The 25,348-nt window shown below is 44.0% G+C and overlaps 1 protein-coding gene across 1 annotated transcript in view; it reads left to right on the top strand.

Moving 5' to 3' along the window:
• The window catches only part of abca12 (ATP-binding cassette, sub-family A (ABC1), member 12), an 80,933-nt gene that overhangs the window by 8,384 nt on the left and 47,201 nt on the right, over positions 1 to 25,348 (top strand). The window contains exons 7-31 of the mRNA XM_063213426.1: positions 60 to 236; positions 527 to 720; positions 1,572 to 1,690; positions 2,540 to 2,643; positions 2,852 to 2,995; positions 4,031 to 4,191; positions 4,575 to 4,705; positions 5,406 to 5,536; positions 5,772 to 5,936; positions 6,352 to 6,560; positions 6,740 to 6,861; positions 7,597 to 7,717; positions 9,271 to 11,925; positions 12,115 to 12,227; positions 12,728 to 13,082; positions 13,289 to 13,401; positions 14,089 to 14,443; positions 14,628 to 14,734; positions 14,973 to 15,046; positions 15,982 to 16,127; positions 18,719 to 18,843; positions 19,123 to 19,265; positions 21,235 to 21,396; positions 21,839 to 22,047; positions 22,856 to 25,252. Coding sequence (XP_063069496.1) covers positions 60 to 236; positions 527 to 720; positions 1,572 to 1,690; positions 2,540 to 2,643; positions 2,852 to 2,995; positions 4,031 to 4,191; positions 4,575 to 4,705; positions 5,406 to 5,536; positions 5,772 to 5,936; positions 6,352 to 6,560; positions 6,740 to 6,861; positions 7,597 to 7,717; positions 9,271 to 11,925; positions 12,115 to 12,227; positions 12,728 to 13,082; positions 13,289 to 13,401; positions 14,089 to 14,443; positions 14,628 to 14,734; positions 14,973 to 15,046; positions 15,982 to 16,127; positions 18,719 to 18,843; positions 19,123 to 19,265; positions 21,235 to 21,396; positions 21,839 to 22,047; positions 22,856 to 25,252 — 8,732 coding nt within the window. The remainder of the gene's footprint in view (positions 1 to 59; positions 237 to 526; positions 721 to 1,571; positions 1,691 to 2,539; positions 2,644 to 2,851; positions 2,996 to 4,030; positions 4,192 to 4,574; positions 4,706 to 5,405; positions 5,537 to 5,771; positions 5,937 to 6,351; positions 6,561 to 6,739; positions 6,862 to 7,596; positions 7,718 to 9,270; positions 11,926 to 12,114; positions 12,228 to 12,727; positions 13,083 to 13,288; positions 13,402 to 14,088; positions 14,444 to 14,627; positions 14,735 to 14,972; positions 15,047 to 15,981; positions 16,128 to 18,718; positions 18,844 to 19,122; positions 19,266 to 21,234; positions 21,397 to 21,838; positions 22,048 to 22,855; positions 25,253 to 25,348) is intronic.

The raw sequence follows: 25,348 nt of genomic DNA on the forward strand, positions 1-25,348 counted from the left end.
AGGCCAGGTAATTGTTAAGTACCACTTGTTTTACTTGATGTACTTCTGAACTCTCCCAGGGCGACCTCCACACCATGCTGAGGTCGGTGGACCAGCTGAAACACTCCTTCTGCAAGCTGGTTGAGACCACCGTGGATCCATCACAGCAACAGGATGACCCTCTCGTCGCTGGCCTGGTCACCTTTTGCAACACAAACGACACTTTTCTGGAGGTGTCCTTGATCATTCTGAACAAGGTCAGACCACGTTCCCTTGATTCTGAATGTTGCTCATTACTGATTGTTTTAAAATATATGAAAAATATATAGAATGGTAGGCTATATCTAGTAAGTGATGATATGGAATATGATACTAAATAATGTATTTTGTGTGTTGGGTTGGATGGGACCATAGATACTACTGTACATGCACATCAGATAATGGTCACAAAAGAACAGCAACTTGTACTTTGTCCAAAGCTCAAATACAGTATATGAGTGGGTAGACGATTGACTACTTTGGTATTTGTTGGTGTTTGATGATGCAGGTGTTGACGCAGCTGGTCTTGGACAACCCAACTGAGGTGTTCAACACACTGGGTGTAGGAGTAGCTGTTTTTGAGGCTCTCCAGAAGCAAGAATCATTCTGGGATCTCCTGCTGGACCTTCCCGACCTGTTCCTGTTGCCTACTACCGAGGAAAAATTTGCAGATGCCGCTCAGAGAATGGAATACCTGAAAAGGTGACTTAATGAGTGTCAACTATATTATTTTAATATTTTCTTTACTTTTTGTTATTTAAGTTATTTAACTCATCTTTTGTATGTATATCGTAATTCTCATACTTGAACTATACTAAAATCATATTATAACCTCATTTAACTGTGTATGTGTGTAGTATGTGTCATTTTAATAGTTGGCAGTTATAGGAGTTTAAAGGAGAATTCCTCCATTCTGCCAATTTCAATGTGGAGTTTTATTTGCTCATACTACCCTTGACTTGTCAGTAGTTGAGGATACGTCACATTTTTGTTCATCCCTTTCGGAGATCCATGCCAACTGATGGGGGCACGGTTTGTTTACATGTTGTTTAACCCATTTTGTCCTGGAGCGACATATACGCTGCATTCAAGTTCTTGAGATTTGAGCTGTTTTATTAAAGATGGGGGTATGTTAGAGCACAATGAACACTATACTAGTGCAAAATGAAGGTTCTAGATTTTGAATATAACCTATTTCATGTTTGTATGTGCTTCGGAGGCTGAGATATTTAGGATTTAATAGGCAGAGGGCACCCTTTCCCAAAAAGGGCTTAGGACAAAATGGGTTAAAACATCTTAACATGCTGCAAATATCATCCCAAAAGGTGAAAAGGTGTGTGCAGATGTTGCACAAGCTTTGGAGTTCCAAATATTCTCCAACAGAAACCTATGCCCCCATCAGCTGCTCAGGATTTCAGCTGAATAAAAAAATGCACTGTCTAGTGTGAACAATACAACTGCATGTTGGCATTTACCGGAATTCACATTTAAGGTTAAAGTTGTGCTAACACTCAGACTGTTTGTATGTCTTCTCCTCTCCTCTTCTCTCTCAGCACAATGGCATCTCTCCAGAGCACCTTCCCCCAAGTAAACCTCTCTCTCGCCACCGTGAATCCAGTCATAGAAGGCGGAATCTCCCTTCTTAAATACATGAGCACATGGTCAGGAAAAGGTGTGTCAATCAACACTCGCACAATCAAAGCTTGTCAGATTTACACTTAATGTGCCCCTATCGCCTAACACGAGCATCTAATTGTCAGATTTAATTGGGATCTTAATTGTGTCTCAAGTTAATACACTGTGGATAATCTATAGGCTCTTGGAGCCGGCTCATAGGTACACCTCATTGCGCTAGTGCATTGCTCATTGTTAATTACCCGTTGCTGTCTCCGTGTCTCAGTGTGCACAATAGGCTTAGCTCTATGTCGAGCCGGGTCTCTTGGGATATTAGACAGAGGAAGCTGCGCTTGTAGCACAATTGAACAGTGTAATGTTACGGAGCGGCCTCTCTTATAGCACAAATTAAATCTGGGCTAGCGTCTCGCTTTATGCTGGAACACCCATTCCCAGATTTGACATTTGAGAGCTCAAGGGTGGAACTGGAACAGGTTTTACGAAGTACCACGGCTCATCGTGGTAGAATTGGCACCACCGTGTTTACTATCTACTGTGGTTGCCATGGCGGAATGAGGCCCCGCATGACCAGCTCCCATGCTCTAATGGTGTTTACATATCACAACTGCAAAGTCATGCTCTTCAAGCTTTAAAAAACAAAGTGATTCATGAGCGTTTGTCTTTTGACGAATGAATGTTTAAAATCATTCACATTTTAATTGCATTAAAATTGTTGTAAACACCTTAGAACTCTTTATGTGAAGTTCCACTAAGTCAGATCATTTCTTTACTCTACTATGTAGCCTACGTATGTGCTACAGTAAAAAGCATTGTGGTCTATTTAGCAAGTTAGCGTAACCCATCCTTTTGTTTGTTGTTTTGCTGTGTCCCCCCTCATCCCGTTTAGATGTGTATATCCACCTCAAGGATGTCCTGAAGCCGTTCAATGCTTCCGCACAGACATCAGATGTGATGAACGTCATTGAGTCCACTTCAGTGCCACTCACTGAGGTGAGAACTTATTTTCTACTTTGTTCTCATGTCTTTAGTTTAGATTAGATTTCAGTTACCGGTATATTTTCTAGATGATGGTCTTTACTTATTTATTCTTAATTAATTGAGTGATTGATTGATTGATTTATTTATTCATCCACGTATTCACTCACTCACTTTTATGTATTTGTTGGTTTATTTGTTTGTTTGTTTGTTTATCCATCAGGCCGTAGTACTACTGGACCAAGCATCGTTCCGTTCTTACGTGTGTGACAGCGGCAATGCTTCAAGCTCCCTTCAACAGGCGTGCAGCAGTGGACTTGTCATTAAAATCTTTAACAGCATAAGCCCACAGAAAGTGGTGGAACAGGTAATTAAACCATCCACACCAATTAATATGGACTATTGGTGACCTCATGTCTGGAATTGTGTCAAAACACTAAGTGGAAAAACACACACACACACACACACACACACACACACACACACACACACACACACACACACACACACACACACACACACACACACACACACACACACACACACGCACACACACCTCAGCCATAGCCACCAAATAACACTTACCGGCAAATACATGGTCACCAAGGAGCTCGATGAGTGGGAAGAGGCTGCCTGGGGACATGCACATGGTTATGTAAAAGTCATGTGCACATTGGCCGACATACATGTGCATAGAGGAGCTCGGGTTACCGTCCCCTTGCTGTTTCACCTGTGGAAAAGTCTCCGCACACCTGCCCCTCGGCATCTCCCTCTCCTGCCTTTGTGCATGTAAAAAAGCACTGGAGAATACGCTTTAATTGCTTTACGTGTACTGCATCGCGTGTCTGCTTTGCACGTAGCATAGCGACACAGCAAAGTGACACAGCAAAGTGACACAGCAAAGCGACGCAGCAAAGCATAGCTAGTCAGTAATCACCAGGATGATGACACTTTGCTATGCTAATATGGAAAACCTAGGCAGACTCATCATATGCACTGCTCCACTAGTGGAACGCTTTTACGCTGGGGACACACGCAGGCCAAACAAGCAAAGCGAAGAGAGGGGAAATTCACTGTTCTATGACAGCTCAGTGGTTATCAGATCGTTGCGGCGAATCAAATGGAATGACATTTTTGCATTGTTGATTTCATTGGGCGCTGCAGGCAAAATTCACTTCTCTTTTGCATAATATTAAACTTGGTTGAATATTTTCACTTCGCTTTGCTCCTGTTCGCTTGCCTTCGCCTGAATGGCGAATTTCGCTTCGCTTTGCCAAATTCGCGTGTATGTGTCCCCGGCGTTAGAAAGACATAACGACTTTGACATTCTGCTAACAGGCTTACTGACTTACACATGAACTCAATAAATGATAGTCACATTTGAAAATGCATTTTTTTTCAGGCACTTCTGGCTTGGGGCGATGGCATTGCGTCTTCCGATGTCCAATTTACCACCCAGCTACTGAGCAAAGTCTTGAAGAACTTCTGGACTCCTGCAGGCTCCACCAGCAGCCGGGCAGGGCGCTACAGTCTTGAACAGCCCTGGAACACGCCCGAAAAGCTGTATGGTTCACTTTGTTGTTCTGGAATTCTGGAATTGTTGTCCTTTGTTGTATCAAATAGCTGTTACTCATCTGGCTGCCGTATGGAGTTGAAATGCATTGCTTATTTAACACTATTCTAAAAATAGGTGGTCCCAATCTATCAAGCGTTCATTCAACTCTTGGAGAGTTCAACTAAGTTGAATTAACACATAGAGGGTTGATTTAAAACTGTTTCAGAGCATGACATTTAATTCAATACAGAAAGAGTTGAATGTTACACTAAAATCGAGTGGTAGTATTATTGAATTAACACTGCATTTTGACTGTGTTGTACATAATATGGAACACACTCGATCAAGAACGGAGAAACGTTTCTCACCCCATGTTTGTTTTTCTCTGCAGGTTTGACAGTATTGGCTCTGCGGCTATCCAGCTTCTGCAGGGGCTCCCCGGCTGGGACATTGTACGCTCTGTCCTGATGGGCGGACACGCCTCCATGCAGCTTGCCACCCAGATCCAGACAACACAGCAAGGTGCCTTGCTTTTTACATTACAACAGTCATGCAGGGGGGCGCCGTCAGAGATTCTTTAAGTATATAGAGATATGCCAATGTAATAGGTTGCTATGGGCACCTAACATGACCAGGTTCCGGTCTGCCTAAAGGGACGTGTAATTGAATAGAGCATTGAATAGAGCAGTCCTTAGGTCTGCCTAGGTCTGCCTAAAGGGGGATTCCCCCACCCCCCCCCTCTCCCTTGCAATAATAGAACCCGGAAACAATGGGCCAATGGAACCTCTCTCTCTCTACTCTCTCCGGTGCCGTGGCCCCCACAATTTAGGCTTCCATGCCCACGGGGACCCTGGTTTGAGTCCGGCCGGGGTCATTTCCCAGCCCTGCCCCGTCTCTCCCTCTCTCTCCCGGTCATTTCCTGTCTACTCTCACTCTGTCCTATAATAATAAAGGCCGAGAAGCCCCAAACGCCGAAAAGCCCCCCCAAAAAAATAGAACAGTCATGCCATGTTATCGGCCCCATACATACGTATATATTTCTTTTACCCATGATGTTTTCTATGCATTCATGGGTTTGTGGTGTTGTAGTTGTACTACATCGGCCCTTCAAAAATATAGTGCGTCTGACATTTGTAAAGCAGTGCGTCTAACTTTTTTTTTTTAACATGAACCTTTCTCACATCGTTGTTTATAATACCCCTGTGTGTTTTGTGTTCTGTAGAACTAATGGGCCTGTTCCTAAAGGATGCAAAGCACATCCAGGCCACAGCTCAGGGCTTAATGCATGACTACCACGTGGCCAATGCCTTCGCTGTCAACGTCACCAACTCGGCAATAAACGGTGTAATCCAGGTGGGTAAATAACGGGATGGATGGACCCCCAGCACACGCACGCACGCACGCACGCACGCACGCACGCACACACACACACACACACACACACACACACACACACACACACACACACACACACACACACGTAACCCACAGACCAGTACACAGCACGTTGCCATGAAATACTGTATCGTTGCTCTTGGTGGTCTCACTTCCTAATCTTACTATGCCATGTTAACACCGATGTGAACAGGCTGTGCTGGGCCAGGTGGACTGCAGTAATCAGGCTGCTCAGTGGTCCTGGATGTCCTCCCTGAGCTCTCTGGACCCCCAGCTCTGGCACACTCTGGTTTGCTCGGGGAACGGCTCTCAGCTGGAAAACATCCTCATAGCCCCACTGCTTCCAGTCATCCAGAAGGTATCGTCCCCAGTAGCCTATTATAGGCCTATCTTCTACCTTCTTCTATTTTCTTTTTATATATACTTTAATATTTATTGTATTCCTTGTTTAATGTGTAGTCATTTTTATTTTCAATCTGTTTTTATATTTTTTTTCCATTGGTTTTAACTGTACTATTTAATCTGTTTTTAATGTGTTCTGTTCCTTGATGTTTTCATTTCTCATTTGTTTTTGTTTTTTGCTAGAGCACGTCAAGCAGCATTCTTTGTATGGAAATGTGCTTTACAAATAAGTATTGTTATTATTAGTAGTATAATTACTTAGTAGGTCTTATGTAACTCCTGCCACAATGGTGTTGTCAGTGTGCCCTGCCAGACAATGGACCTGCTGCTCATTGGAGTCTATTTTGTTTTTTGCTTCTGCACATGTTTAGGTGAACCACCTAGCTGCTGTGATTGAGGGCACCACGTGCTACAACGTGACCACGTCTATGCTTCTCGAGGAGTGGCACAAGGTGTTCATGGCGTCGGAGAAGAATGCTCAGTTTCTTCCACAATTTTTCAGCGAGATTGATCAGGCGTTCTTTGACAGCTTCGTGCCGACCAACATCACTGTCGATTGGCTGAATATCTTGACAGAAAGGTAGTCTTCTATGGTCAAGTGGAGTCAAATAATCAAATGTCGCAGCATACCATTAGTTTTTTTGTTCAAGTGTACTTCTTAATATATTGCGTTTTTGAATGTGTATAAGGGATTCACCATAGAATGATGTCAACATGTACTGCATTATGAATGTATGTATCTCCTGTCATATCAACCAGAGCACTGGATGTCGTTGACTATGCTGAGACGGTGGAGCGCCTGTGGCCAGTGGTGGTACCCTACTTCAAGCTAGCCTACTACATCATGACCTACCAGCCAAATGTCACTGCACCACCTAACTGTAAGTCAGGGATATTTACAGTAGCCACTGTTTATGCTACTTTAGCTGAGTCTTAGAGATAAAGGGCATTACTAATATTCAATTGTCAATTCAGCAGCTAGTCTAGTGAATGTTTTTGTTTCGTAGGCTTACCGTACAGAAGAAGCATAACATACACTAGCTTTTAACTGTGCATTAATGTCCCCACAACAATCATATCACAAATGATCATCATACTTTGTACAGCAGGCATCACAATCACTAGACTAGAGACTAAAGAGACTACTAGAGACGTTGAACTGTATGATTGCTGTAGCCCTCCGGCTTCTATACATGACATCCAGGTCATTATAAATAATACTTTCGTTTTATATAGCGCCTTTCAAAACACCCAAGGTCGCTTCACAGAGTATCGTGTAGGAAAGTGTGAGTGTGTGCGCGCGTCAGTGTGTGAGGGTGTCTGTGAATACATGTAAGTGAAAGTGCTTGTGGAACTAGCAGCCATAAGCCTCCAGGAAGAGGTGTGTCTTAAGGTGTTGCTTAAACATGGCCAGTGAAGGGGCATTCTGGATGTGGTCGGGCAGATTGTTCCAAAGAATAGGAGCAGCAACATGGAAGGCTCCGTCACTAGTGGCCTTGAGCCTGGTACGAGGGACGATCAGCTGGCCCTTGGAAGAGGACCGCAGAGATCTTGAGGTGTCATAGGGGTGAAGGAGGTCTATGAGGATATACTGTATATGCTATGTCTTTGTTTAGGTACTATGGACCAGCAAACGTCCATGCCACACTGCGACATTAATTACACCTCCGAGAAGTTCATTGCAGCAACTAAAGTTCTGATTGAGGAAGTATCTGGCAATCCAGCTGCAGTACTGAGGTAAATAGGTTTTTTTTATCACCCCACCCCTGTAGAGAGTGGAATATTTCAGTACGTTTTTTTCTCCCCCTTGTCTGTCTGTCTGTTAGCAATATTGCACAGAAAGCTACTGATCAGATTTGTAGGTTTTATGGGCAAAATTGAGTCGGTTTCAGTGGCAAAATTCAAAGGGCAAAATCAATTGATCTTTTTCAAAAATGATGCGATATACACTGAATTTTCTGAAAAGTTGTGGCCAAAATTGTGTCAAGTTCAAGGTCAATTGTCATAGATCAGTTGTTGGACATACTGTAACTTGAACTTGGACCTAACGCGGACTTGGGACAAAACCGGATTTGGACTGGATTTGAATTGGATTTGGATTGGATTCTGATCTGATTTCTTGTACATGTAAAAGATAGTCTCATTGCAATAGTGACCAAAAGGGGTACCCAGTGCTCTATGTTTTATTTTAAGTGAAACCTACAAAGTTGTAGTTGTGTTTTAGATGATGAAATATGTTATTTACTACATACATATTTCATACAATGTACACCTTCCTCACAATAGATGAAATAAATATATATAGGGTCGATAACATCACATAACTGTTTTCATGTGACAGCAAGGCACCTTGCCTAGTCGTCTGGACCTGATGGCACGCTGCATTGAGGCATATTATATTGTACAAAATAATGGTAAAAAATCAGTCAATTTGAAGGGCAACATTCAACGGGTAAAATCAATTGACCCTTTTCCAAAAAATATGCGATTTACGCTGAATTTTCAAAAAAGTTGTGTCCAAAATTGTGTCAATTTCAAGGTCAATTGTCATAGATCAGTTGTTGGATATACCGTAACTTGAACTTGAACCTAACGCGGACTTGGGACAAAAACGGATTAGGACTGGATTAGGACTGGATTTGGATTGGATTCTGATCGACTTTCTTGTACTTGTGAGAGATAGTCTCATTGCAATAGTCACCAAAATTGGCACACAGCACATTAAAAGTGAAAACTACATATTACATATTACATTGTACAAAATAATGGGCAAAATTCAGTCAATTTCAAGGGCAAAATTAAACTGGTGAAATCAATTGACCTTTTTCCAAAAATAATGGGATTTACTCTGAATTCTGGACAAAATGATGTCAAGTTCAAGGTCATAGAACAAATATTTGTTGGACATAGCCCAACTGTAATTTGGACCTGGTCATAACTTGGACTTGGACAAACCCGGATTTGGACTGGATTTGGATTGGATTCTGATTGGATGTCTTTTACTTGTAAGAGAGTCTCATTGCAATAGTGACCAAAATGGGCTGTTCCCAGCACAATATGATTTATTTTGATAACTGAAACCTACAAAGCTGTAGTCGTGTTTTAGATTAAGAAATATGGTATTTCCTACATACATACCTGTTACATCGAATGTACATTTTTTTAGCCAGTAAAGTTAAAGAAAGTTAAAGTTTAAAAAAATCAAAAGCTGAATGTGCTTTCTCATCCAGCTAATAATGAAAAGGCTAATTAGTAAACATTAAAAACATGAGCTATTGCTACGGTTACAGGCTTGTCCAGGGCTCTCTGGTGGTCCTCCAGAGCACCTACAGGGACTTTTACATCACGGCTGTGACTCAGCTCCTCAGTGCCCCAGGCCAGTTGCCAGGCGATGGATCCATTGCAAATCTCCTTGGGAAGCTCATTCACGTGTTAGACAAAGACATCCAGCTCATCTCGAAACTCATGTCAGTCGAACAGTTCGCCAGCCATCTGCCCATGTCCCTTCTGAATCACATGGTGGAAGTCTTCAAGTTGAAACCTCTTGAGCAACTGTGGAATGGTGCCACCAACGCCTCCTCCATTATCGACGCGATCCTGGCCGTGGCCCAAAACAACCAATACCTCTTGTCAGGCTTGTCCATGAATCAGTCCGATCCATCCTCTGCTGACTTGGCAGCGCTAATCATGAATTGGCTCCAGAGCAGTCAATTCAACTTCACCATGCCCATTTCTGTCAATCTGAGTAACCTGGTGCTGACATACTCTGCCGCACTGAGCACAACAGATCTGGCCTTCCTGGAGCAAGTTTGGAAGCCTCTCCTTAACCAGACCACTGAAGGCATCGCTCATTCAGTTCTAAGGGCCCTGATGCTCTTGAGGGAAGTGGTCAGTGCCTCTGACGGCGACATGTCTGAAGTAGTACTCACATATGTTCAGCAACTGCAAGCGTTTCTGGTGAGGGCTCTCCAACTTCAGCAGCACGTGCAACTCCTTCAGCCCGGTGGAGGCCTGGGTCCTGATCAGATCACGGACCTGAAACCAGTTGTCATGAGCCTCCTTCAGACACTGTCACCTCAGTCCGTCCAGGCCCTTAGTTCAGAAGGATGGTTGGCTGTAGTCGATGCTGTCCTGGGACAGCTTGGTCAGATGGTACCTCATGAGCTTCAGGCACACTATCAACAGCTTGTCAATGACACTCGTGCTCTACTTGGTGCTCTAAATCACTGTCAGGCCACAGGTCAGGACTGTGCTGCTGGCGTGTCACAAGTTGGCCAGATTCTGTATCAGGTCTCCGAGACAATGCTAGCAGGTCCTAGTGCAGACCTAGTACTTCAGTTTGGTCCCATTCAAGGTAACATGACCCTCGCTGTGGCTGAGAAATTGCTTGCTCTGTTCCGCCCTTGGACTAATGCATCGTCTTCACCACAGCTGACAATGGAATCCATCGCCAAGGTCCTCAATTTCCTTCAGACTATCACCTCCAAGCCCAACATCACAGTGGCAGGCCTCCAAGAAGCATTGAGCGCATCAAATCTTACCGTCCATGAGATCGACCAAATTGCACAGTTAGCCATGAACCAATCTGTTTCCACCATCCTCTCCAACTTGACTGCCATAGCCAGTATCCAGCAATGCCTCACTGACCAAAGCCACAAATTCATGAACTCCACTGAAGCTGGATGTGCTCTGAAGATGATTCAGACAGCAGTCTGGTTCCTTCAAACCTTCCCTTTACCCCAAGAGACAAAATCAAATTTAATGGCACTAAAGGTAATGATCCAAATTTTTACTGAAAGAATGGGAGAGGAGAATGTTGACCCTGGCAAACTGTCAGCGGAGATAATAAGACAAACCCTGCAGAACATCAAAGAGAGCCTAAAGAACCTCAACTACAACAACACTGACCAAATCATCAATGAGCTCAATGTTCTTGATGGCATTGTCCTTCTTGGTTTCCATAACCAGTACCCTAATCATACCATAAACCAAACGATGATGGGAAACATGGACTATGCACAGAAAGTGTACAGTGAAATTGCACAGTGGTATCTGACAAAATTGGAGAACGTGACCAGTGGCAGCATGTTTTCAGACCTCTTGTTTCCAATCTTTCGAATGACACAGCTGCAGATTGCATTGAATTTGGCTCAGTCTGACTTTGACACGCTCGTGACCCAGCAGGTGGAAGGTCTCATCTCCCAAGTTCAGCTCCCCCTGGATGGACACGATCTGAGGCAAATCAGCCATGCGGTCATCAAAATACTTCACGCCCAACTGGATCTCATAAAATCGAACTTGAAACTGCAGCAGGACTACTATGACGCAATGGGCATACCCATGAACATCACGATACCAAAAGACATTGAGGAACAGATCATGATGTATGTCAACCTCACACAGAAGTGGACCTCAGACCCCAGTTTTACCTCTGCTTTGGCGACTCTTCTGCAATTGGACTTAAACGCTCTGAACGGTACCGTTGACCAAGACATCCTTGAGCTCATCAAAGCCATGATTCCACTATTGTCAGTAGAGCAGCGGGCTTACCTCACTGCCATAGAAAAGGCCTATGAGGCCCTAATCTATGCGGTGCAAGCAGCAAGTTATGGAGATGTCCAAAGTGCCAACTTCACCATGGCCATTGAGAATGCAGTTGGAGTCATCCTGGATGTGGTGTCCAGCGAGACCGGAGCCTTGCCAAACGCAACCATTCAACACATGGTGGCCGCCCTCAGCAGCTCTCTTCAGCTCATTCTCAATCCCAACATGAGCTATGCCCAGTCAGTCCACCTAAGCCTTGTGCTGTCAAGGAGTATGGAGGATGTGATCACAGCACTCTTGCCCAGAGAGGCAGCGGAGATACTGGCCCCTATGACCAATGTCATCACCACCTACTTTGAGGCCGTCTCTCAGCCTGCTGGACCTGATGCATGGAACATACTGTACGTGAGGCTGGAATTTATTTTTAAACTGTAACTCTCTGTTAAGTAAGGACTTTTAACACAAAGCAAAGATATTTTCTACATTTCATTAAATATACTGTGGTAGTCAAGCAATAGTATTACAGGGCAGTAAAAAGTCAATGCCAATGCAGCCAAACTAAGTGCACTGTCTTCGTTGGTTCCTCACAGAGTTGTCAACATCATGAAAGGACTGATGCACACTTTACCACAGAATAATACTGTGCAGCCATATATCTCCCTGATTGTGGGAGCAATAGAGGACATCCTGAACTCAACACAGGGCAAGTGTAATTTCTTACTTTTTTGGTCTTATCGTAGGTAGTGAAATGAAAATGTCTAATAATCCATTAAGGAGGATCATTAATTTCCATTTACAGTAATCTAGCTGTACATTTTGAAGTTATTTATTCACAGTTTTTACAGATTTTGTCAACATAGTTCACAATATATTGCAGGGCTGTAATACTCTGAGTACAGACTCGGGCTCGAGTCCAAACTCAAGTCCGCATTTCTATGCAATTGGACTTATCTTGGACTTGCTATTAGTTGGACTTGGACTTGTCTTGGACTCGAACACTGGTCTTGCCAAATGAGGCTTTTGGACTCACGCGAATCAGTCTTAATTTTGTTTAGAAGGCTAACCTTCATTAAAGTGAGGCTCAAACCTCTTAGGACTTTTTTTGGACTTGACTAGTCTGGTCCTAGACTTGTCTTGGACTCTACAACGGAGGCCTTGACTACAGCCCTGATGTATTGTGTACCGGTATCTGTCATTAAATAGGTAACAGCCTGGGAGACTTGCAAAACATGGGAAATCTGACCATCCCCATGGCCATTGAGGGTGCAGTTGGAGTCATCCTGGAACTGGTGTCCAGCGAGACCGGAGCCTTGCCAAACGCAACCATCCAACACATGGTGGCCGCCCTCAGTAGCTCTCTACAGCTCATTCTCAATCCCAACATGAGCTATGCCCAGTCAGTCCACCTAAGCCTTGTGCTGTCTAGGAGTCTGGAGGATGTGATCACAGCACTCTTGCCCAGGGAAGTAGCGGAGATAGTGGCCCCCATGACCAATGTCATCACCACCTACTTTGAGGCCGTCTCTCAGCCTGCTGGACCTGATGCATGGAACATACTGTACGTGAGGCTGGAATTATTTTTTAATGGTTACACTCTGTTAAGTAAGGACTTTTAACACAATACAATACTACGTAGTTATGCAAAGATATTTTCTACATTTAATTAAATATACTGTGGTAGTCAAGCAATACTATTACAGGGCAGTAAAAGGTCAATGCCAATGCAGCCAAACTAAGTGCACTGTCTTCGTTGGTTCCTCACAGAGTTGTCAACATCATGAAAGGACTGATGCACACTTTACCACAGAATAATACTGTGCAGCCTTATCTCTCCCTGATCGTGGGAGCAATAGAGGACATCCTGAACTCAACACAGGGCAAGTGTAATTTCTTACTTTTTTGGACTATGGCTGAACAATGTTGTATGTTTTTAAATATAATGTATTGGTACATTAAGTCTTATCGTAGGCAGTGAAATGAAAATTCCTAATAATCTATGAAGGATTCCATTTACATCCATATACAGTAATCTAGCTGTAGATTTTCAAGTTATTCTTTCACAGTTTTTACGGATTTATTCAACATAGTTCACAATATATCACAGGGCTGTGTTACTCTGAGTACAGACTCTGGCTTGAGTCCAGACTCAAGTCTGCATTTCTATGAAATCGGACTTATCTTGGAGTTGCTATTAGTTGGACTCGGACTTGTCTTTGACTCAGACACTAGTCTTGCCAAATGAGGCTTTTGGACTCACCCGAATCAGTCTTAATTTTGTTTAGAAGGCTAACCTTCATTAAAGTGAAGCTCAAACCTCTTAGGACTTTTTTTGGACTTGACTAGTCTGGTCCTAGACTTGTCTTTAACTCTACAATGGTGGGCTTCACTACAGCCCTGATATATTGTGTACCGGTATCTGTCATTAAACAGGTAACAGCCTGGGAGACTTGTTTACTGGTACTTTACTACCTTACTGGTACTTGACTAGTCTTGTCTTGGACTCTACAACGGTGGGCTTGACCACAGCCCTGATGTATTGTGTAACGGTATCTGTCATTAAACAGGTAACAGCCTGGGAGACTTGCAAAACATGGGAAATCTGACCATCCCCATGGCCATTGAGGGTGCAGTTGGAGTCATCCTGGAACTGGTGTCCAGCGAGACCGGAGCCTTGCCAAACGCAACCATTCAACACATGGTGGCCGCCCTCAGTAGCTCTCTACAGCTCATTCTCAATCCCAACATGAGCTATGCCCAGTCAGTCCACCTAAGCCTTGTGCTGTCTAGGAGTCTGGAGGATGTGATCACAGCACTCTTGCCCAGACAGGCAGCGGAGATACTGGCCCCCATGACCAATGTCATCACCACCTACTTTGAGGCCGTCTCTCAGCCTGCTGGACCTGATGCATGGAACATACTGTACGTGAGGCTGGACTTATTTTTTTTTTAAACTGTTACAATACAATACTGTGTAATTAGATGAAGACATTTTCTACATTTAATGAAATTCATTATGGTAGGCATGCACTGCTTTTGCAGGGTAGTTAAAGGTCAATGCCACTACAGTAAAACTAAATGCACTATCTTCGTTGGTTCCTCACAGAGTTGTCAACATCATGAAAGGACTGATGCACACTTTACCACAGAATAATACTGTGCAGCCTTATCTCTCCCTGATCGTGAGAGCCATAGAGGGCATCCTGACACAGGGCAAGTGTATTTTTTTTACTTTTATGGCTTAACAATGTTGTATGCTTTTGAAGATAATGTATTGGTACATGAAGTCTTATGATAGTTAATGAAAATCCCTAATGATCCAATAAGAATCATCTTTGATTTCCATTTGCATTCATTGATATACAGTACATTTTGAAGTTATTTTTTCCCACTTTTTTGAATGCTTATGTCAACATAATTTACAACCCATTGTGTTTCTGTCATTAAACAGGTAACAACAGCCTGGGAATCTTGCAAAACATTGGAAATCTGAACTTGACTGATATTGGCATGATTTCCGAGCAGGTATGTTATATACGCTATGATGTTGTTGTGCCATCTGGTAAAATGGATGTTGTTGCTGGTGAAATGGTGTTAAACCAGTTCATCCTCAGTAGACATAGATGACATATGACATACTTTAGACAAAGGGCCACCTGACAGCCACACCCTACTTCATCAAGTCTTTCTTTGCGAGGCTTTGTGCTGTACAGTAACCCTTCCCTGTTTTCCCCGTGTGGAAAGGTGTGAACCTTTCGGAACGTCACCTTTTGTGCAGCAGCACCCAGTTTACCTCTCCCCATGAATAAATATCCCCCCCTCACTCTCCTTCAAAAGCTTCTGACAACAGAAATCTATTAAATAGAAAGGAAAAAGAATCTGGCGCTACACGGATGTCTATTTTCTGTGTCAGTTTATTTTATCAATGCAATCTGGAGTCCTCTATTCTCTGAGAACTTAAAGGAATGATATGGAGTGAAATGTGTTGTAAGTCGATGTTTTGGATGATTGGAAGTACAGTATGGCACATACGGTGACCCAAGATCAAAATCACGGCAATGAAATGTGTTTTGAAAAAAATTGATTGCACTGGCTAAATAGTGTGAGTTACGTGGATGTGATTCGTGCACGTCATTCCGCCGATACAAAACACAACATGTGAATATCTAATATGTGAATTTCATTCCTCCTTCCTTTTAAAGTGATTTATATAAAACTGTGACGTTAACATTAGTAGTAGTAGTAGTAGTCTGTTCTGGTTGAATCAATTTGTCTGTGTGTGTGTGTGTGTGTGTGTGTGTGTGTGTGTGTGTGTGTGTGTGTGTGTGTGTGTGTGTGTGTGTGTGTGTGTGTGTGTGTGTGTGTGTGTGTGTGTGTGTGTGTGTGTGTGTGTGTGTGTGTGTGTGTGTGTGTGTGTGTGTGTGTGTGTGTGTGTGTGTGTGTGTGATGTTATCTCTCAGCTGGAAGGGGTCTTAGCGTCTCTTCTGCCTCTCCTTGGGGATCAAGTCCAGGGTCTGACACCGCAGCTTGGGAAAGCTATCGCTGACACGGTTCCTGTGCTCCTTCAGGTCATGAACGGCCAAGCTAATCAACACACCTTTAAAAGGTAAAGGCATAGCTACTGCTAATCAACACACCTTTAAAAGGTAAAGGCATAGCTACTGCTAATCAACACACCTTTAAAAGGTAAAGGCATAGCTACTGCTAACCAACACACCTTTAAAAGGTAAAGGCATAGCTACTGCTAATCAACACACCTTTAAAAGGTAAAGGCATAGCTACTGCTAATCAACACACCTTTAATAGGTAAAGGCATAGCTGCTGCTAATCAACACACCTTTAACCCATTGTATCCTGGAGCGACATGTTCGCTGCATTCAAGTTTTTGAGATTTTAGCTGTTTTATTATGTTAGATCTGAGTGCAAAATGAAGGTTCTAGATTTTAAATGTAACCTATTTCATGTTTGTATGTGCTTCGGAGGCTGAGATATTTAGGATTTAATAGGCAGAGGGCACCCTTTTCCTAAAAGGGCTTTGGACAAAATGGGTTAAAAGGTAAAGCCGTAGCTGTTGCTGCTAATCACCACACCGTTAAAAGGGAAAGTAGCTGCTTACATTTTGCATTATGGAACCAGCTTTTATGTTCCACACATGCTTCCTGATTTCTAGATGACTTAGCATTGGGTGACACACACATCCATTTTTTTTAACACCATCTATTATACATTAATAGCAAAAAATAAATAAAAAATCAACATGTAAATAACAACTTATTTGTACAACTTAATTGACAGAACCAACTTTACACATAGTAAACCAGGCTAGAAAATTACTGGCTCACCTCAACCCTCCCTATCTGAGCTGTAGAGCGGTGCAGTGATCAGGAAAGTCAACCTGATAACATAGGACTCCTGTCAACCCCTCCATCACTCCTTCCAACTGCTTCCATCTGGTTAACGCTTTAATGTACCACTTGCCCACAAAATCGCATATAAGAACAATCCTTCATCCCCTCAGCTGCGGCCCTACTCAAGAAGAGATCAACATTACCACCTGTCCAGCTTCAGCATACAGTACATGTATGACCTGTTTTGTCATACCTTGTCTAATGTCTGTAATAATGACTGGAGCCACGGCAAAGACAAATTTCTGTCTCATATGTAACACAGACAATTAAGTTTTATCTAATGCAATCTAATCTAATCTAAAAGAGCGTTGCACGAAAAGCGCAATGTCATTGCAAGCAAAAACAATGTTTGGTAACAGGAATAACTGGTTTGGCTAATCTTCTTAACTCCTTCACTCACGTATATTCTCATTAGTTCTTAAGTAATATACTGTACATGAGATGCAGTGTGTGATAGCATTGCTGCCGTTCTTGTTTAATTGTGCATCTGAGTTCTGAACCCTCAGTTCCCTATTGCAGGAACTGTGACCTATTACTCATGTCATGGGACTTGATCGATCGCCAGATGATCCAATCGAAGCGTAGGTCTCTACTCAGGGAACTGAAGTTACAGTTGTAACTGAGACGTTTTCTTAAATGGCTCAAAATGGCACGCATAGTGTACTGTGGAGCGGATGTGCAGGTGTAAATAATTCTTATTAACCATATTAATAGTCCTTATATTGCAGTCATTATCTAATATCAACCACTGTCTTATTACATTAGCATCAGTTCCAAGAACTAAAACCTTTTAGCACCTACATCAAAAGACGTTAAAGCCGATACTTTGAGCCGGTTCAGGGACTGAATACGAAAACCAAAAACTTGCCATTTTTCTTGGAACAGAAACAAAAACAGAAAGTTCATATTTTGTTAATGGTTTTGAACTGTTTATTAGAAAATACTGGTAACTGCATAATAATGGTTAATTCCATACCCGAAGTGGCTATTCTATGTATGAAGGCCTGATGGATGTTAATTTTCTGCTTAGGGTAGGGAGTAGGGAGTGGTGAGAATTTATGACTACCAGACAATTAGAGGTCCCCCTGTCTTCAAGGCTTGTAATGTTTCCATGATACATAAATACTGCTGTCTATTAATCTTAAAAATGCTTGTTTCAAACATGAACTGAACATATTTGGTCATGTTAGTGAGTTCTCATTCTTGTCAACTTGTGGGAAAAATCTGATTTTAAGCCCTGATTAAAACACACTAATTTGTAAATAAGTTAAAAAGACATAGATGAGAATCTAGGGGTATTTTCACTTGTACGTAGTCATTAAGTGAACCAAACTCAGTCCTCTGTAAGTGGATGAAAAAGTGAATCAACAGATAACAAACTCAGTTCATCAGATCTGTTTTTCTTCGCATATTGTGAGTGTCTTACAAAAAAGGACTGGGTGCTCTTTCTGGTCCTGTTAGGCTTTTATGGGTCTTTTGGTTCACACCCGGTCCTCTAGAGTTCTCAGTAGCCTCCTACCGCTGATGGACCCATCGACAGGTGAATAACTGTTGGATAAAAGTGTCAGCTAAGTGTAATGTAATGTAATGTAATGTAATCAAGGGTTGAGGTTGAATAAATGGAACATTCATCACATTGCATAAGAAAAAAATGAAAATGCTTGTGGTAGTGTGGGTGATGATTTTTTTGTGGCAGCCCACCGCAAAATGTAATGCATTTTTCACATCTTCATATGCTCCAACTTACACCATCATGTTCATGTCCGTATGTGGCGAATGTGTTATGCAGGCTCGAGAAGATTGTTGCAGTTCTCTTATCAACCATTAGAGGGAGCCCTGCCTGGAGTAATGAAACTCTGCATGCAGTAAAGGAAGTCATCGCAATGATGGCACACAACCTAAATGCCCAAGCAGGTATGTAAACAATAATAATAATAATAATAAAATACACACGTTTTGGTTGTGTGTTTCAAACTTCAAAAATGCTGCCCATATCTGCATGTTCTGGTGTTATTACACAGAAAAACATGCAGTGTTAATTCAAGATAGTAGTCTCTGAGACCAAATACACTGTAGAACATGTTAACTCGACTCTCTATGTGTTGAATTAATAATTCTTTTTTTTCTGTGTGCTGTTGAACCAAAGGCTAACCTAATGGTCTCCTCTGTTAACGGTTTTCCCCACATCTTTAGAGCTCATTCACAGCATGCACAAACCTCTGGTCAACCTCACCCTACATCTGCTCCAAGCCGTGAACACCAGCTCCTTCGACATGGCCGACTTCTTCGGAGAATTCCAGGCGGCTGTGCAAAACACTGTTGAAGTCGTCATACAGGTTTGGCATGACATAGACAATAAGACGGCCTGATTAGGTCCTGAAATAGCTTTGCACATGCGCTTCAATGCAGTGTTTGCTAATCTTTTTTTGCCCCAGGACTCAAAACTTGGTACTTTGTGTTCAAAGGTAATACAGTCGACAATAGCTCCTAATTTCACAGGGTTGCACTGCACAGACAAAAAAATGTTGTATTTGCAGTACCAACACCATAAAACTGTGGCTGTGTTTTAAACAGAGATTTAGTCATCAAATGTACCGTAATGTACAAACACCATAAAACTGTGGCTGTGTTTTAAACCAAGATTTAGTCATCAATTTTAATGTATGTCAGGGCTCCAGAGTGCGACCAATTTGGTCGCATATGCGCCCATTTTTTTCAATGGTGCGCCTAAAAAATATTTTTAGGCGCACCGGTGCGACCAGCCATCAGTAGAACAAAATCAATTACCAAACAACCGTTTTAATGGACATAAAATTAATAGTCATTCTACAGTAGTGGCCCATCATCACACAATAAAACGTGTCGATGCGGTCATTCCTTCAACTCCGCTGAACTACCGGTAGCTTTCTCCCCCTTCCTCGTTCACAGGCAGCCCGACGTTTCAGAATAGAATGCTCGACTTCGCTCAACTATCCGAGTTCACATGTGCCAGCGAGTTTTGTGTTCTCAACCAGGCGAGTTTTGCAACGGACGAGAGAGTTAGGCTACAATCACGGTAAAGACAGCAAAATGACTTGAGGATATTTTAAACACGAGAGTCACAATCACGGGGAAAAACTAAATGGCTTGAGCGGATATTAAACATTGCCACACAAAAACGCAGACGTCTGCGGATAATTGCCCGTTTGAGCCGCATGCAGAGCTGGCCAAACAACAGGTGACGCGCTAGTCTGTCGGGACTTCTGAGAGAGTTTTTTGATAGCGACTAGGGCAGGCTACATACTGCCTATCAGTCGGCAAGGCATTGTTCATGCACCTCGAGACAGCACGAGAGAGAGGGGGAGAGAGAGAGAGAGAGAGAGAGAGTGAGCGAGCGAGCGCACTAGTGCTGTCGTGTCTGTTCGTAGCGCTTGCTAAGATACCACAATCATTATGCAGAGGGAGAGCGCTCAAAAACGGGGAAATAGACAAAACCCAATTCACCTCAGATTCCACTGTAAACATAAGCTAGGCTATTTGTGTCTAATGATTTTAAAAAATCATGACAGTTTTAGCAGGGTTTGTTCCATCCATCCATCTATCTATCTTCATATTGTAACTCTGTGCTTGTGCCGTGTGCCTAGCCTTATTGCAGAAAAGGCTGGTATGTTGATCTTACTAGTCAAACACATACTGACTAAAAGACTACTAATTTGGTCTTTTCTATCAGCCAAACTGCTTGTAGCCAAGATGTGTTAGTTAGGTAGCCTACTGTCATGTAATTTATAAGGAGCACATTTGGAAGACTAGCCTATAGTACATGAAATGCTCCAGGTCTTTTAAAATATAGCAACAATAATAGCGAGTAATAATAATAATAATAATAATAATAATAATAATAACAATAATAATGTTGCTATTATTATTGCTATTATTATTTTTAATTATTATTTTTTTTAAGCTGAGTTGCGTGTGTGTATGGGGTGGTGAAAACATTTGGGTGCACCTAAATTTTGTGCTGGTGCACCTAAACACATTTTTTAGGCGCACCAGTGCAACCAGTGAAAAAAGTTAGTCTGGAGCCCTGATGTATGTGTACAAAGACATGCTTAAAATGAATGCGCTGTTTCTGTTGGATGCTTGTATACAACTGATACCTGTGTGAGATTGCTGCCCTTTCACTTTGCTCTTGGGAATAGCTAAGCCTTACTACCGTTTTACTGCGGCTTTTATTTCATCTCCTGACACAGGAGTTTTGGAGTTACAATGCCAAGCCGGGTAATTATGTGTTTTTTTTTTCTGTCCTCTATTGTTTGCCATACACAGACTAGCCAGGAGGGCAGGGCGGTGAACTGCAGTGACGTGGTGACGCTGTGGGAGAAGGTGGGCAAAGCAGCGGGGCTTCCTCCCAGCAGCCTGCACATGTGGTGCAACATCAACCTGCAGTCGCTCCTTAATCTCCCAGAGTTCACACCATTCAACGCAACGGTAAACATTCCACATGAAGTCGCACATACGTACTGCAATTGCTGGGTGAAAAAAACAACAACTTTTTGTTTTGTAGGTTATGACATGCTCTTAATCCGATGATTAAGTCCCAAGGATTTGTACATCTCCACTGTGAAAAAAAAGAATGCGCGAACCAACGTCACTGCCCTGAAGGCCTCAATACTGCTACTCGTGGGCTTTGTTTTTTATATGACCATGTAGGACTTGTCAAAAATAATATTTTCATTTGTGTACCTTAGTGAGAGATTTTTTTCCCTCATTTTGTCACTGTGTTATACAATAGCTGCTGAATATGTAATGCTTTCGAGTGCCAGCACATCGAACACCACTTGGTGGCACTGTAATGCTGCCCATGGCTGCCCTCTCTTGCACCGTGTGTGTGCCTTGCATGTGATGCCGTTCTGCTTTGCCCTCTGCACAGGCACAGTCTGCACAGTCGGTGAATGACACAGCCGCTGATATCGTGAAGGCCCTGGCATCGCTCTACAATGCCAGCCTATCCCAAAGCAGTGCCGTCCAACAGCTCGTCACAGCCCTCACGCATCACCTCTCATCCAACCATCACGGGATGACAATGCAGGCTCAACAGAACTGGATGGACCAGATGCTTCAGATGCAGTTGTACCAAAGGTTGCTGTGCTCCTCCCTACAATGTACCAAACGGCGTTCAAAAGTAGTCATGCAAATGAGGTTTTAAAGATGGCATCTTAAGATATAACTTCAGCATAAATTAAGACAACACTTAAGAGTGTGACATGTGAATGTCATGGCATTGTTCCCACTGTCGAAGAGTTGAATTTAGGCAGAATTTACTGTCTTTGAAGGATCTGTATGTGTTGCTTATAACAAAACGTGCCATAATCTTTGTAAAGTAATTGAGCTTGGGAAAAGAAAATGTTTGTTATCCATAAAACACATTTTAGAGCAGGGGTTCCCAACCTTTTCCAACTTGGGGCCCACTTTAAATGTTCACTAATGTTCAGGGCTCTGACCTCTGACCCAATAAACAATACAACTGAAATATGTAGTCAACAGCAACACACACACAAATATTATTTTGTTTAAAAAAAAAAATGAAGGCCCACTTGGCATACATTCAGTTCCCACCAGTGGGGCACGGCACACAGTTTGAAAATCCCTGTTTTAGAGCATGACTGTTGGGCAGTGTTGCCAGATTGGGCGGTTTCCCGCCCAATTGAGATGCTTAGGATGGTCGCCTGCGGGTGGCATTTAGCAGAAAAAAAGCTCAATTTTTAGTCATTGAAGTCAATGGAATTGGGCGGGATTTAGTGCTTCCAGGCGGGTTTTGAGCATATTTTGGGCTGGAAATAATCAGCCTCATCTGGCAACCCTGCTGTTGGGTGTTCTTTACATTCGTGACAGTGATACATCAGTGAAAAAAAACGTATCTGTGTTTTTTTTCTTTTCTCATCTGCAGCTTGTCAGGTGTGCAGATGGCCCTGGATCAAGTGGGTGCCGCTGCTCCGTGGCTGCGGCCCTACGTCCGCGCGGTGCAGAAGGCCACAGAGTACACCCTGCTGAACAGCAACCGTCTGCTGAACGGCACCACCACCCAGCAGGTGCTGATGGAGGCCCTGGAGGTCCTGCTGACCGGCATGAACTACACGCAGGAGTCCATCAGGCAGATCCTGAGCGGGCGCTTTAACGGCTCGTCCATTGACCAGCTTTTGAAAAGCGTCGTCAAGGAGGTCATTCAGATGAGGCTGCTTGGAGACTGGCCTATGGCGTACGGGCTGTTGGAGCAAGTTCTCATGGCCAATGGCTCAGATGTTGTCCTGAACAGAGTGATGCATTTAATCGACTGGATGGTAACCACTGAGGAAACTGGCATAGCCTTTTTCACCCACATGCTTCCAAAAGTCTACGATGTCGTTCAGGCCGTCTTGGAAATGGTGTCGCAGATCGTTTCTGGCCTGCCTCCTTACACGGACATGCTGACCGAGCTTGTTGGGAACATGCTGAACGTGCTCCGGCAAATCACGCGCACCAGCAACCTCTTTGGTCCGGTGGATGCCTACCTGGCAGACTTCCAGAGGAGCGTCATGCCGATGGCTCCCTCGTCACCCCGCTGGATGAGGCGAGAGGTCAGCAGGGAGCCCATGGACGACTTCCTGGACCTTCTGCAGGTCGATTATGCCGCCTTGTTCCACGCCCTGTCCATAGAGCCCACACCCTACGAGATCATCGAGACCATCCACCTCCTCTTTTCCAACCCTGACATGGCCATATTCGTGAAGGGTCTGAACTATGACCTGACCGGAAGCTCTGCGCAAGATGAAACCATCGACACTGTTCTGGGCGTCCTCTCGTACCTGACAACGCCCAGCCAAGTGGTGCAGTATGTGAGTTTGTTCACAGAGATTGCGGAGGACGACTGGAATGTCGGTGACTTGCAGAAACTGGGGGCGTTGTCGGAGAGCCTGGCGCGAATGATCGATGTCGCCATGATAATGTCTAAGCAGCCCTCTCTCAACATTGCTCATAGGGTCGACCAGATTGCGAAGCAGCTGTCCAGTTTGGTGGACAAGATCGTCGGTCATCAGAGCAACACCACTGATCTGGCCTCCGAGTTTCTCACTGCCCTGAATAACATTCTCCTCCAAAACATTGAGGAAGCCAAAGACATCAGCCCGCAAATCACAGCCATTTTGAAAGCCATAATCAACGCTGCCTCCAAGCCAGGATCACAGATGAGTCTGATGCCTTACATGATGGCTCTGGACCAAACCGTCAGTGCTTTTGCCCCAATTCTCTCACCCGAGAATCTGATGTACTTCAACATATCTGGACAGATGATCAAAGGTCTCGCCATGCTGGCGTCCTATCCAGACGACATTGAAAAAGTACTGCACTCGGTTTACTTGCTCTCAGCCACTGTGAACCACGCTCTTGCCTTCAGCGGAGAGGTCAGCCTTCCGGGTGGCCTATCCATTCAGGAGGTGGTGGGGCCCGTGGTCCTGAACAGCGCTCTGGCCACACACATCCTCTGGAACCTCTCCTCCGTCAGCCACACCTACAGCACCACCCTGGAGAAGCAGATGATGATCATCCAGAGCATTGACAGTGCAGTGTCTCTTCTTCCAGAGGACGCACGAGCCCACACTGCCCCGCTGAGGGGTGTCCTTCTCTCGGCTCTCTCCTGGACATCGAGCACAGACCAAATCCGTCCGGCCTTCATGAACATCTCCCACGAGGTCACCGCGTCACTCCTGACCATCCTCAATGTCACTCAAGGTCCCGTGTCCATGGACGAGAAGGGCCCGGCGCGCATTCTCTACGTGGTGTCCAACCTGGTGTCTCAGAGCCTGTTTGAGGGCCTGGAGATGGCCTCATCCTACCCCAGCCTGTCTGAGATGCTGAGCTCTCTGAACAGCGCAGTGGGCACCCTGGGCACAGTCCTGCCACCCACAGGCAGCCATTACCTCAACGTCTCATACCAACTCCTTGAAAAATTAGCTCACGCTGTGAACTACACCAGTTCCACAGGAGACCTCGATGGAGCTCTGTCCATGCTCTCAGGCTTCGTCCACACCCTGGTGAGCGCGGTGCAGTACCCGGGCAACGCGACCGCCACAGACAACGCTTTTGGAGAGCTTGAGGCTGCTTTGAAGATGGCCCTGCAGATCCTCATGTCTGGAGGCGACCCCTTGGAGCAAGCAGCTGGGGTCTCCCAGCAGCTCCTGCACAGCGTCCACAGCATGCTGTCCCTGGCCAGTGGCGGCACGGAGCTGGATCTGGCGAAACTGGTGCTGGGAGCAACCAAGATGAACTTGGGCCACCTGTTGATGATGAACGACACAAACTGGCTGAGCAAGTGAGTGACCCCTCCTTCACAAAAAATGTTTTGCCTGTTCCGCAAATAACTGCTTACGTCCTGAGTCTTGAGTCTTGCTTAAGTCTTGAACTGTGA

Source organism: Engraulis encrasicolus, chromosome 13 (genome assembly GCF_034702125.1).
Source record: "Engraulis encrasicolus isolate BLACKSEA-1 chromosome 13, IST_EnEncr_1.0, whole genome shotgun sequence".
Taxonomy (NCBI): Eukaryota; Metazoa; Chordata; class Actinopteri; order Clupeiformes; family Engraulidae; genus Engraulis; species Engraulis encrasicolus.